The sequence below is a fragment of the Monopterus albus genome, unplaced genomic scaffold (genome assembly GCF_001952655.1).
Source record: "Monopterus albus unplaced genomic scaffold, M_albus_1.0 scaffold56.1, whole genome shotgun sequence".
Taxonomy (NCBI): domain Eukaryota; kingdom Metazoa; phylum Chordata; class Actinopteri; order Synbranchiformes; family Synbranchidae; genus Monopterus; species Monopterus albus.
The window spans coordinates 944,346-958,208 of NW_018127936.1; the positions used below are offsets into that span (position 1 = coordinate 944,346).

The 13,863-nt window shown below is 43.2% G+C and overlaps 1 protein-coding gene across 3 annotated transcripts; it reads right to left on the reverse strand.

Moving 5' to 3' along the window:
* Positions 1–357: 357 nt before the first annotated feature.
* On the reverse strand, positions 358–11,540 carry LOC109961613 (kinesin-like protein KIF27). Of its 3 annotated transcripts, none has more exons than XM_020602573.1 (15): positions 10,983–11,540; positions 10,331–10,531; positions 8,895–9,874; positions 7,886–8,029; positions 7,563–7,739; positions 7,206–7,399; positions 6,435–6,556; positions 6,151–6,288; positions 5,166–5,386; positions 4,820–4,882; positions 4,487–4,657; positions 4,147–4,338; positions 3,835–4,044; positions 1,669–1,867; positions 358–1,516 (listed from the first exon to the last, which is right to left on the reverse strand). In XM_020602573.1, exons 1-15 carry the CDS (start codon positions 11,278–11,280, stop codon positions 897–899), a joined length of 3,930 nt encoding a protein of 1,309 aa, XP_020458229.1. In that variant the 5' UTR covers positions 11,281–11,540; the 3' UTR covers positions 358–896. The 3 variants fall into 3 exon arrangements, with proteins under 3 accessions (XP_020458229.1, XP_020458228.1, XP_020458230.1); XM_020602572.1 differs by having other exon boundaries at positions 359–1,519; XM_020602574.1 differs by lacking the exons at positions 358–1,516; positions 1,669–1,867 and adding an exon at positions 3,331–3,726.
* Between the last annotated feature and the right edge of the window lie 2,323 nt (positions 11,541–13,863).

Consider the following 13,863-nt stretch of genomic DNA (forward strand, 5'->3'; position numbering starts at 1 on the left):
TGGGGTCGGTCATAAGGCTCTACCTCCTCGGCCAAGGACACCTCCCCCACATGTGACATATGTCTTATGTGGCTGACAACACCACTTAGATAGTGTACAAAGCATTAAAGCTGAATGCCTTTACACATACTGAGAGACCTGTGGTAGCATGTCTAAGAGATATTGTAGCTATGTTTCAACCAAGCACTCGTGTTGCTCATGCTGTTCATTCTCATCCTTCAAGAGAAACTGCACACATTTACCCCCAGACCATGGCTCCATGGTTTAATCTGACCATAGCTTGGGGGTGAGGGGATGGAAGGAGCCCAAACAATAAAAGCAAAACAGTTTAATTTGCATTTTAGTAAGTTTATTACAAGCATATAATAAAAATTCCCTATAAAAAAATTAATTTACACAGCAATAAACATACAGTATAGTGCAAACAGAAAAAAACTATCAAAATAATTAAAAACACTACCCAGCTTTGTATTACTGCTGTAGCGCAGCAAATATACTGCATCTGCAGGTGATTTTAAGTGCTAATCAGTGCTAAAAATGAAAAGTTAAAAACAAGAGTCCTCTTCACAAGAGAATATTTGATTAACAAAAGGTTGATGAGCATGTTTTCCCAAACTTATTGTATCTGTTAAATGAATAGACTTTATAAAAGTGGTAGAATCAATCTAGTAGATGGAGTTGGTGATAAGTGTAAAACCTACTACTGTATATTATGACAACAGAAATAGTATCAAAAAAGTGCTGCTTTTTGCATTAAATCTTTTTTGCTTCTTCATGACAAACATTTCCTTTGTTTACCACCACCAAGCTGGAATCTGCTGTACACATTACTTCTATAACGCATAGGTATTATGATGTATGTAAAGCTACTGAATAGCTCTGCAAATGAGGGAACATCATCTGTCATGGTTTCTGTGCACTTCTATGGAGTCCTCCAGTATTGACTCTGTGCTGGTATCTACAGCTGACTGTCGCCTCCTTGTGGCAGAACCAGAGACCTGCAGATCAGCTGGAGAGATCTGTCTCAGCTCTCTTCGGCACAAACGGACTGGTGTCATTTCTAAATTCTCCCCACAGTGACCAGCCCCTCTGTCACTCCTCCCCTGAGACTGTGTGTGGATCTGTCTGTATTCAGGCAATTTTGTCTTACTGTGTGCATTTTGGGGCTCAGATGAGGAGGGACGGAGTGTTTGGTGCGCCTGCCTCTCCGTGTGAGAATTGTTCTTTTGGTCTGGTTGCTCATCATATATCTTTGTGTATGTTGGTGCAATTTGTGTCTTTGTCTGTACCTCTTCAGTGTGCATCTGGGGTTTGTATCCGCTTGCGTGTATCTGCATATTGTGTGGTTGCCTGTGGTCCTGTGTGTGTGAAGGCTCATCGTCAGGGTGTAGGGCACCACAAAGAAGCTCCTTGAGTTTCTTTTTGAGCTGCCGGGTGGAGCTTTTGTAGAAAAATAGCTCTTTCTCCAGATGCTGCAGTCTGTCTTGAATAGCCTGCTGTACTTCTCCTGAACCACCTTCTAAACACTCACATGCACACATAAGCACATGCACACAAGGAAACAAAAATAAACAATATTCATGAAACAATTTCTGTACAAATAATGCAAATATGAACTGAAAAAATTCATGTTCAAACATTTTGTCCATGCTGCCCTAATTTCCTCACCTTGAATTTTCTGCAGCAGTAACTGGATGTTGTTCTGGTGATCTCGGTGCTGCTGGGTGAGCCTGCGGTCCGCATCCAGGGCCAGGCGCTGCATGGCGACCTCCATCTCCCTCAGCACCACTTCTTGCTCTCCAGCATGAAGCTCCAGCTCGTTACAGCGCAAACGCAAATGGCGCTCCACCTCACGAAGACAAACAACCTGAAAAGGATGATAAAGGTGGGAGGGAGCCAGAAAATAGTGCAGAGAAATGCAAATTATTACACAATTAGGTGAATCTTGTACTTTAGTTCACTCTCACACCTGCAGAGAAAAGGAAAGTGGACAGAGAGAAACAGGTTAGAACTATTATAAAGTATGCCGATGACTCAGTTATTGTTAGTCTCCTCAGTGATGGTGAAAGTAGCCATGGTTCAATCATTGAGGATTTTGTCCATTGGTGTGAGGAATCCTATCTGCAACTAAATACAACAAAAACTAAAGATATGCTCATAGATTTTAGGAGGAAACCTCATAGGCACGAAGTCACTTTAATTAAGGGGCAGACTATTGATTATGTGCAAACATACAAATATCTGGGGACGATCACTGACAGCAAATTGAGTTTTGAGAAGAACTGTGAAATGGTGTGTAAAAAGGGTCAGCATGTAAAACGCAGTGGTACAGAAAGTTTTGTCCCTGCTGCTGTTATAGAGTTACAGTGGTGTGAAAAAGTGTTTGCCCCCTTACTGATTTCTTATCTTTTTGCATGTTTGTCACACTGTAATGTTTCAGATCGTCAAACAAATTTATATATTAGTCAAAGATAACACAAGTAAACACATCATGCAGTTTTTAAATGAAGGTTTTTATTATTAAGGGAAAACAAAATCCAAAACTATAGAGCCCTGTGTGAACAAGTGTTTGCCCCCCTGTCAAAACACTGGTTTATCGCACCTGAGTTCAATTTCTCTTGCCACACCTGTTCGCAATCAAGAAATCACTTAAATAGGACCTGCCTGACAAAGTGAAGTAGACCAAAAGATCCTCAAAAGCTAGACATCATGCCGAGATCCAAAGAAATTCAAAAACAAATGAGAAAGAGAATAATGGAGCTCTATCAGTCCGGAAAAGGTTATAAAGCCATTTCTAAAGCTTGGGGACTGCAGCTGACTGCAAGACAAATTTACCTACGGGTATAAATAAAGTAACCTAACCTAACCTAACCTAACCTAACCCTAGGTTGGAAGGAATTCATCATGATGCAATAGTGTGGCATGGTGCAACAAAAGACCAAGAGCATGTGAGTAAGAAGAAGCACAAGTGAGCAGGGAGTGGAAGTGGGGGGATTTTGGACAGAGTGCAGAGTGGCTCTTTTAAAAAGGAGGGAGTGTCGGCTTGTGTCCTGCTCCAATTTCGCTGCAGTACCGCTCACACCGCCTGAAGTGTGTCAAAGGCCATCCATGGATGCATCTGTCTTACACAGTCATCCAACATTTTTCAGTCAAAAACAGCCGGTGTGAGCTTAATAATGGAGCTCCTAAATTACTTTAAAAAAAACTGAATGGTCATACAGATATAGTGCATATTTTTATTTAATTAGGCCTACTGACTTGTTGAAATTTACATGTGATTTTTTGTGTTATATTTCTTATTACATAGGCCTAACTGTAATTTTAAATAAATAATTTCTATTTGGAAAAAGTAGTTGTTCTTTAATTCTTTGGGATGTAAGGCTATGGTTTAAGTTGAAAGTGAAATATATGCAATTTTTTTCTCTTTTTTGGAGTGAGTGCGTGCAGTTTGAGTGGAGTAGAATGTGAGTTGAGTGCTGAGTGATAATGAGCGGAGTGGCCTGATGCAGCTTTGAGAAGGGGAGCGGAGCGGGCGAACAACTCTGTGAGCAAAGAGCGGAAATTCTCACCACTCCACTCATATGCTCTGACACTGATATAGTTTATAGTGGTATTGGATGGATAGATGTAGAGCATAAAAGGTCACGTTAGGGGAACGCAAAGAGGGTGGAGGGATTACAAAAACAGTACTGTATCGCTGTCTCATCTTCCACTCAAGCACATCACCTGGAGAGAGAGGAATGGGATGGTAAGTAACAGAAGAAGAGAAAAAGAAAAACATAAACGTCCAGTTGGAACTGAAAAAGAAATATGTTTCTATACACGTTTTCATACCTTGTTGAAATATTTGATGAGGAGCTCTGAAGCCTCAGGTGGTGAGAGTTCCTTCAGCTTGCTGAAGACATTGGTGCTTTGTGAGTGACTTGGAGGGGAGTCTGTGGTTAACAGCCTCTTTTGTTTGTCCTGGATGGAGAGGTTTTTAAACTCCAGAGCTGCATCCAGAGCTTCAATAGCTTCTTCCAGCTGGAGCAAGGAATTCTCCTCCTACACAGAGGCACACACACAAATTGCCAAAAAGAAAAAGGTATAAATCATATCAAATGTCAGTTTTATTGCAGTACGACCCACTGGTTGCTTCTATCTGACCTCCACATTTAGCACTCTGTTTTCCTTTAGCTGTGCATCCAGAGTGTCTCTCCTCTTTTTAAGCGTGTCTCTCTCCTTCTCCAGTTCCTCTGTGGTGACTCCTCCAGCCCACCTTGCAATGGCACTGCTCTGTAGCTGTTCCTCCACAGATTCCAATTGCATTGACACTTGCAACAGGTCCTGACTCAGAGCCTGAAAAGTCATTGATAAAAACTTTCTGGATTCCAACTAATATGTGTTGATTTAAACCACTGCTAAGCAGCTCTTGTCACAATAATTGCTAAATCATAAAAAAAACTTAACACAAAAATCAGGCAGGGGAACACATGTACAGGCCAACCTGACTGGAGCGCAGCATCTTGATCTCCAGTTTGTTTTTCTGTTGCAGACAGGCCTCCCTGCGTAGGAGCACCTCCTCTCTCCTCCTCAGCTCCTCTTCCAGCTCCTGCAGCTCTGCTCTCTTCTGAAGTATCTGCTCCTCCTCTTCCTCCAGCCAGCCGCTGTCGCCCAGCTGCAGCAGGACAAGCAAGGAGTGTGAGGAGGGAAGGGGTAAAGGAAGAGGGAGTTTACATGAAGATTAAGAAGATATGAAGACAATAACACACAGAATGACAAAAGAAAGAAACAAGCTTTTTGAGGAACTGATATTGCTTTTAGATTTAACAGTGTTTACCTTTTCCTCTGACTCGTCCTGGTGACTGTTTTTGCATAGAGTTAAACCTCCTGCCCTTTGCTCCTTTAAACAAAAACATAGGCATTTTTAAAATCAAAATTATATTTAAACCTCGGTCAAAGTAGTTAAATAAGTGTATACACTACTGCTTCCCAATAAAGTTTACTAGTTTAACCTGTGGGATGTAAGAAAGAATCAAATATCTATCAAAATGACCATGTGTTAACCCTTGGGAACTGACTAAAATTGGAACCTGAAACAAAAATACTGTGGATCAACAGAACTGATATACAGATGACTGACACATGACTAAACTTGTTTATCTGAATATCATATTTGATGTTACCCGGTTCACACAGCTAACCCCATTTCGGTCAGGCTCTGTCTTGCTGTCACTGGTCTGCTGCTTGAGGCTGGTCTGAAGCTGTGCTTTCTGCAGTCTCATGTGCTGCAGGCTGCGGTAAACCTCTGTGCGAACCTGCTGGCTCTGCATGGCAAGTCTTGCCAACACACCGGCTTCACTGCCACTGTGGGTATCATGTCTGTTCACTGCCTGGGTCTCCTTGTCTGTCAGACAAAAAACACACACTTCCAGATGCAAATACTGTACAAAATCAGATATAACATATATAAACACATTTTCTGAGGTTCGAAACTATTTCATTGCACTGTACAGTTGTTGCCTGGAGCTTCAGTACAAAAGCACCGTTGAAATAAGGTAAATAAGAATTAGAATTTGAAGAGATTTCATTTCATTTTCTCACTTTCTGCACCTTTACCAAGATCTAGGTTCAGAGGGAGGCATCTAACTGCAAATAAAACCTGAGACCCCTTCATTTTTTTCATACTGTTTTCTGCAAACACCACTCAGAATGCAGGCAACCATGGTCTACCATCTGATTATCAGGCCATGATTTTGTGCATCACTGACAAATCATCACATACCAACGTTGCACATACTGTACCTTAGCCCCAAACTTGTTCCTAACAATAAAAAAAATGACATAAAAATGTTTTAGCAATTTAGCAAACCAGTTCTCAGCTGAAGCATGAAGCATGTATTACTGTCTAATACAGTAAAAAAAAACACTTTGCATTTGTCTCTGTCACTGTGTCACACTTGAATTTCTAATTTCACTCAACAGAAGTCTGTGGAAGCTGCAGGGATGTTTTGCCAAACTCTGGCTGACATAAAACCCCTAACACTGCTCTGATACACGAAGAACCAATGAGTTCCATTGTTCTTGACTCACTAGATCCTGCTGAGTACAACTACAAACCAACAGACACAGGAGCCCAGGAGTTCACAGTATGCAGTTATTTGAACACACCAGTTTTGTCAAGCTCTTTGATGAGCTCCTCTTTCAAGCGCATGTTGACTGACAGTTCGTGGAGCCTTCTCTGAATAACACTGGATCTTAGTCCCACCTTCCTCATATGACTTTGCTTGGCATGGTTTTCCTTTGTCCCTAAGAAGAAATAGCAAATGACAATATGAAAATGAAATGACTTATTTTACATCCAAGAATAACTGTTTGGAAAAAAGCATCTATCAATACAAAAGGACAAGGAAACAACAGACTGCTAAGTTAAGTTAAATATGTGTGAAGTATACCTGTGGTTTGCTCAGGCTGTTGTACTGATGGATGTCCTTTAGATGTTTGGTCTAGTGTTGTGTTTTTCTCTTTCAGAGCTGATTTCTTCTGCCGGCTGGTCCATGTTCGGTTTAAAAACCGCCTGGAGCAACGTTACAATATTTTTATTGGGTTGATCATTTCACATAATAATTTCCCTGCTTAAGAAAGGCAGATATTCTGAATGAAAGATTATCAATACGTGTGAAACTTAGGTCAAACTATTTTGTATTTTTGTGGCGCACAACACACCTGTGGTGCACTTAGAAAATGGCACTAAAGGTGAAAACTTTTTACAGTGAAAGTTAGAGCCTAGTCTTACTCATAGCCAATTACATCAGCTACATCTTGAACAGCAGTGTGCTCCCTGCTATGGGTCCACAATGTCATATCTTGTATATGCCCAAGCATTTGCACTGCATAAATGAGGAGGCTGTGAGGAAAACCAAGTTATTTTTGACCAGTTCACGGCACACAGGAGCACAGATACTGCTGTGATTATTCTGAAACAATTATTATGAAAGGTCACTGCTATATGAAGCAGCAGCAGGTGAGACAATTTTGAAAAAGTTTACTTTTCATTTGACCTTAATTAACCTTTGAATCACTGCTTTTTGTGAAACTATTTTGTTTGCAGAATGATAAATACACAGTGTCTCAAAAGTTATTAGTTAAAATTGTATTTCTAGTAGTGAATCACTGGTGACGTGACAAAGAACAAAATGGTAAGCTTGTATTATACAGACTCTCACCTAAATCCTGTTCTGCCCACAGTGTCGTCATCCCCCTCATTCTCTTGATCTCTGTCTTTGCTCTCTGCCTGTTGTTTTAAGAAGGGACAGTACACCTCATCCTTTTCCTCAATCTCAGCCAGCAGCAGATGACCACGCATCCTAAAGGCTGCCATCACCCTCTCCAGTGAATAGGCTGGAGGACTGGAATGAATCTACAAACATGCATGCATTTGGACAGAAATACACACAGCTATGCACAACAGAGTGTGTGGTTCCTCATATAAATGTATGCACCAAAGTCATAATTCCAGCTGGTGCAACAGATAAACACACAATTATACGCACAATACAGAACAAAGCAGTGCAACTACCTACCTTCCTGGGAGGCCCGTGGCCACAGCTGTGTCTGGTCAGAGGGACGCTAAAAGGCCTCTTGGCTGAGCTCCCAGAAGCCCCTGTGTCCACCGCTGCCCTTGAGGTTGCACCCTGAAAGGTCATGAGGTCACTGCGAAGATGATCAATCAGAATCTGCTGGTCCACCAGTTGTTCATTCTAAAAACATTCACACACAAATGTGCAGACGGACAGGCACTGTCAAATTCTAAGACAGTTTAGAATTTTTATTTGCAGATAAGCTACAATAATGGATGCTGTCTCCTTTTCTACTGTACTAGAGAACTGCATGTTCTTCTCCTCACCTGTATACGGGTACGCTCTTTTTCTTTCTCTAAGGCTTGGAGGTGCATTTTGCTCTCTTGAAGAAGTTTGTCAACTTTTTCTTGCACCTGTCTCAGTTCTGCATTTTTCTGCTCCAAAAGACAGTTCTCTATCTTGAGAGCTTCCTAGAAAAATAGAAAAAAATGTTTACTTTTTTTATGTCAACTTTGTAATACATTTATTGTTATGGTTGCTCTAGTTTTTCGCTGTCTCGTGCTTTTGTTTTGGCCCTTTTCCTCATCTCACTCTGCCCGTTCTCGCTTCACTCGGTTGTAATCATCGCTCATTGTCCTCAACTGCCCCTTGTCAATCTCCCTTGGTTGTTCACGTTACATATAGTCCTCCTCTCAACCTGATCCTGTTGCCAAGCTACGCAGAATCCGTCCCACACCTGGCTGCCAGCAACGCTGAGAGCATTAACCTGCCAGCATCTCCTCGTAAGCTCCTCTCGGTATCTGTCTTCTCCTGCCTACTCACGTGTACGCCCCGGTCCTCGGATCCTCCGGTTGTCTGTCACCCAGTCTCTCCTGCATACCACAATCCTCTGGAACCTCGGCTTCCTGCTCAGCCCCTGTCCCTCCTCTCTTCTCTATGCATACCAGTGTTCTTGTTTAATAAACTCCTTTTGTGTTCCAGACCAGTGAAGTCTGCATTCTTGGGTCCTACCTCACACATTCACCCCTTAACATTCATGGCATGTCAGCTAGCACTTTGTTATGGGCAATGTCACTGCACTGTTGAAATAGAGCCCTAAGTGTTGTGGGGTGTTTATCCCCCTATAATGCATAATTTAAAGATATCCAGACATCTTTTACTCTGAAGGAAAACAAACCTACAGTGGGTAAAGCCTTTTCCCAGATATTTTTTCTGAATGTCTAATGTAGATTATTCAACAGCTCCCACTAACAATAAATATATATATATATATCATACAATAATATTTGTGACCTTTAATGGTGATTATATATGTTTCTTTTTTCTTATCATTACCTGGGATTTGTTGAGTTCTTGTCTGAGCTTTAATATGAGTTGGTTTCCATCCCCTTCTGAACAGTCACCATCATCAATTTCATGCGAGCTATTGGCAGCTGTCAATTTGTCCTGCCAATCCTGCAGTCGCTGCTTGACAGACAGACTTGGAGAGAGGCCAGAGATATCTGCAAGCAGAGCTGCAGCTTCCTGTGCGAGGAGGCGGTACTGTGATGGTTCCCCTTGGCTCACCTTATCTGGCTCAGATACCCTCATCTGACTGGACTGCTTGAAGCTGTCCTCTTCTCCAGCTCTTCCTCTTGTCCTCTCCTTTTCCATCTCCATCTCTTTTTCCTTGTCTTTCAGTAACTCTCTAAGTGTCTGTACTTCATGCTCCAGCTCCCCTAGTCGAGCCTCGCCAGGGTCCCAAATAGTAGAACCTGATTTAACCTCTGTATGGGTAGATACGGTCCTAGGACGGTTACAAATGTGGCGAGCCTTGGATGCAAACTGCAGGACACTCAGAGTTTCAGCTACACTGTGGAGGGAGGGGCTGACACACGCCACCATCAGCGTATGGGCGGTACCTCCCAGCGAATCACGGAGGAGACGGGTGATCTTGGCATCACGATAAGGTATGTGCGCACTGCTGCAGGTGTTACCACGGCGATTTTGTGCAGGGTCAGAGAGAGCACGGATAACATTGCCCAGCGCTAATAGGCCTGTGTTGATATGAACAGACTCTTTGAGTCGTGTCCCAGTGTTGCCAGTTTTTCCAGCACGCTCTGAGCCTGCTAGATCAACCAGACAGAGTTTGGAGGAGTGGACGGACTTGTTATTTTGACAACATTGGATGAGCTGTAGGGTGAGGATGGCGTGAGAGCGACTGGAATGCTCGTTCATCCCCGTGGTGCCGGTGTGGCGTAGGGCATTGCCTGTTTCTAAAATGCTGAGTAGCTCCTCTGCTGAGGTGACAACGATCTCTTTGGCTCCCACCACCACTGAAAACACACATAGCCACACAGAAGTATAGGATCCAGTGTATTTGGAACTTAATATAGACTAAAAGCCAAAATGTGTTGGCCTCTGATGAGTCTGTTTCTTGCAAGTGCCCCTGAGTTGTTAGAGAACACTTTTAAAACCCTCACTACATCACTAATCAAGAAAAGTGTGACAATGGCATGAATGGGCACAAATTGAACACAGGCTTGTGTTAACAAACAGCAGAGGAAAAGTAGGGACAAAATCCACAAAGGTACCAACCACAAGGCACTATCATTTCAATTGTAAAGGTTAAAATTAGTCAAATCTACTGGGAACTATGTCTTACAGGGGTATGTCCTTTTATTTGGGAAATAATACAAGTTTATTCCATCATATGATAGTTATGTGAAAAAAATATAAAAAAATAAACATATTTTGTCACATTTGCTTGCTAGTCAAAAGGACTTTATTACCAGTGTTTCCCCTCTCATCCTCTCTGATATGAAGCTCTTTCTGAATGGTGTGCAGCTCTAGCAGGTCCCGGAGTTCTTCCCTGTACAGCTCCAGATATGAGAGGCGCACTGTAGCCTCCAAACCATCACTATTCTTCCTCTTTCCCCCCAGCAACAAGAACACATCCTGGGCCACACGGTCAATAATTCCTCCATCTTCATCTGAGAGAGGTTTTGGAAGAAAGAGTTATAAAGTACATATGGCAAAGACCAGAAAGTAAAACATCAGAAAACGACCTTTGGCTCAAGTTCCCAGCACGTGTGTAAAATACATCAATGGGGCAACAGCAAATTACTGGTCAGAAAAGCTTGCTTCCACCTTGAGATTGCCACTTAAATTACTTTAACACTAGCCCTAAACACAAGCCTCAAATCTCCCAAACCCACATTTACACACTCTGCTTCTCGCTCCAAATCCAAATCTACACAGATCACTCTGAACACAGAGTAAAGATGCTCTGATACACCCATTTTTCCCATCCTGAACCATCTGGCTTCAATAATGCAGCTCCCATGTCTCATTTCACTCAGTTGTTTCCTAAACCCCACCTCTGGATCTTTGTAAGCTCATTTTGCGGGATGGACACTGACACCTGTGCTTTGTACAACTTACCCAGGTTCCCCCCTCCGAGTGTGTATGTCTTTCCTGACCCGGTTTGTCCATAACAGAAAACAGTGGCATTGTAGCCGTCGACCAGGGACTCCACCAGAGGCTGGACGCACGACTCATACACGTCGTCTTGGCTGTCTGTCGGTCCAAAGGCGTGGTCGAAGGAGAATACTCTGTCCAAACCCAGCAATACTTGTGCGGAGCCCGGCACCACCCGAACACACACCTGGTGGTTGTGGAGGACCTCCTTGGGAAGCAAAGGGCGGATGCGGACCGCTACCCGGACACACACCTCGCTCATGGCTGTTAATGTAGCTAGTTACTCAGAATGACTAACGTTAACTAAGTTAACGCAAAGGTAGTTTCATCCCAGCGTCTCACAGCCGAACTGTACAACTTTTTATGTGAGTTCTTAAAACTGTTGGAAATAAACACGTGGCAATGATCTGCATTTCTCGAACACAAACCGTATTTGTGCGTTTATTACCTAATTTGGCGATTTGTTGTTGTTGTTAACTTGGCCCGTGGAAGTAGCTCCCGTTTGTTGTCGCTACCCGGTTGCCCGGGAAACCGCCGCTGTAGTCGAGGAAAGCATGAGATGCGCTAAAGAGTCTTCATGGAGATCGGACCGAGTGGTAAGTGAAAGCAACAGCGCCATCTGCTGAGTGTGTTTGTCACTGCCTTTTTCAAAGGTTCACGATTTTTTTAAGTCAGCCTTTCAGAACACATTTAATGTTGCAGCTGGTGGCCTAAAGGTGGAGCTCATTTTAACTACCTTATATGCTTATAATTTGAAGTACTGCTGGGCATTTTCTGAATTTCTCACCAGGGATCAATAAAGTTAGATGATTACACTGTATTTTGTATAGATAATCTGATTCTGACAAGTAGCTAAGTAATAACAAACATTATCAAATAAATGTAGTGGGGTAAGGAGTACAATATTTGCCTGTAAAATGTAGTGAAGTCAAAGTATGAAGTATCAGAAAATCAGAATCAGAATCAGCTTTATTGGCCAGGTGTGACAGACACACAAGGAATTTGACTCTGGTATGTCGGCTCTCAATGTGCAAAACAGAAAACCAGCATAAGGCTGAGTAATATAACAAAATAGCAGTATTAACATCAACAAACAGTGCAAACAATGCAGAAAAAGCAGTATAAACAGAGAGTAAACAATGCAGACAACAAAGGAATGTTTATTGAAATGAGATAAATAGGGATAAAACAGAATACTTAAGAACTAGTCTCTATAATCTGTACGAGGTATATTTACAGGTATTGCACTGAGGGTTATTGTCCAATCATACTGTCGTGGGTTAAATGTTCATCAAAGCGACAGCTTGGGGCAAGAAACTGTCCCTGTGCCTGGTTGTCTTGGTGCACAGTGACCTGTAAGGCCGTCCAGAGGGGAGGAGTTCAAACAGATTGTGTCCAGGATGTGAGGGGTCTGCAGTGATCCTCTCTGCCCTCCTTTTGACCCGTGCGGTGTACAGGTCCTCCATGGAGGGCAGGCTCACACCCATGACCTTTTCTGCAGTCCTGACTGTCCGCTGAAGTCTGTACTTGTCCCGTTGATACAGTCCTGCCAAGTATGGCAAGGGGGGGTAAGATGGGGGGGCTCTTCCTGAAGTCCGCTGTCATCTCCACTGTTTTGAGCGTATTCAGCTCCAGGCTGCTGCGGCTACACCATAGGACCAGCTGCTCAACCTCCCGTCTGTAGGCTGACTTGTCACTGTCTCAGATGAGACCAATGACCGTTTTATCATCAGCAAACTTTAGGAGCTTGACAGAGGGGTCCTTCAAGATGCAGTCGTTGGTGTAGAGTGAAAACAGCAGAGGGGAGAGCACACATCCCTGGGGGGCACTTGTGCTTATTGTCCGGGTGTTGGATGTGGTTTTCCCCAGCCTCACCTGCTGCTTCCTGTCTGTCAGAAAGCTAGTAATCCACTGACAGGTGGGGGCAGGGACAGTGAGCTGGGTCAGTTTGGAGTGGAGGATGTCTGGGAAGATGGTATTGAATGCTCAGCTGACGTCCACAAAGAGGGCCCGTGCGTACAGGGCCAGCTGATCCGCACACACTTTCAGGCAGGAAGGGGTCACACCATGGGCCTGGAGCCTTTCTGATCTTTTGTCTTTTAAAGAGGCCACACATATCCTTTTCACAGATTGTTAGAGGTGGGGGGCTGGAGGGAAGGGTGGTGATTGTTGGGGGAGCAGCTGCTGGGTCTGAGGTATGAAACTACTGGTGGCAACTATGGTTCAGTGGGTAGGGCAGTCGCCTCCCAACCGAAAGGTTGAAGGTTCAAATCTTGGTACCTGCAATCCACATGTCAACGTGTCCTTAGGCAAGACAGTGAACCCCCAAGTTGCCCCCAATGATTAAAGCCATCGGTGCGAGTTGATGCTGCAAATGGCCTCCTTGGTTCTGTACTGGAAACAAATTTTTTTGTGTGTAACATACTTGGCCAAATAAATGTGATTATCTTATTATGTAAAGTACCTAAAAATGGTAATTAAGTACAGTACTTACAGTAAATGCACTTAGTTACTTTCAACCACTGGCAAATGATCAGCCATATGAACACTGAAGCAACCCTATCCTTAATGCCTTCTGTTAATACTAGCCATAGAGACAGAGTTGTTTTAATGTATTTATTCATTTAACTTTTTATTACATGACTATCATTTTGGGTGGTATGGTAGCACAGTGGTTAGCGCTGTGGCTTCACAGTGAGAAAGTTCTGGGTTTAAGCCCTGGCTGATCCGGTGCCTTTCTGTGTAGAGTTTGCATGTTCCCCCCCGTGCCTGCATAGGTTCTCTCCGGGTAGTATAGGCCTTTCTGTCTTTCTGTTCACATGTAGTGTATGATCACTTGCTTTCC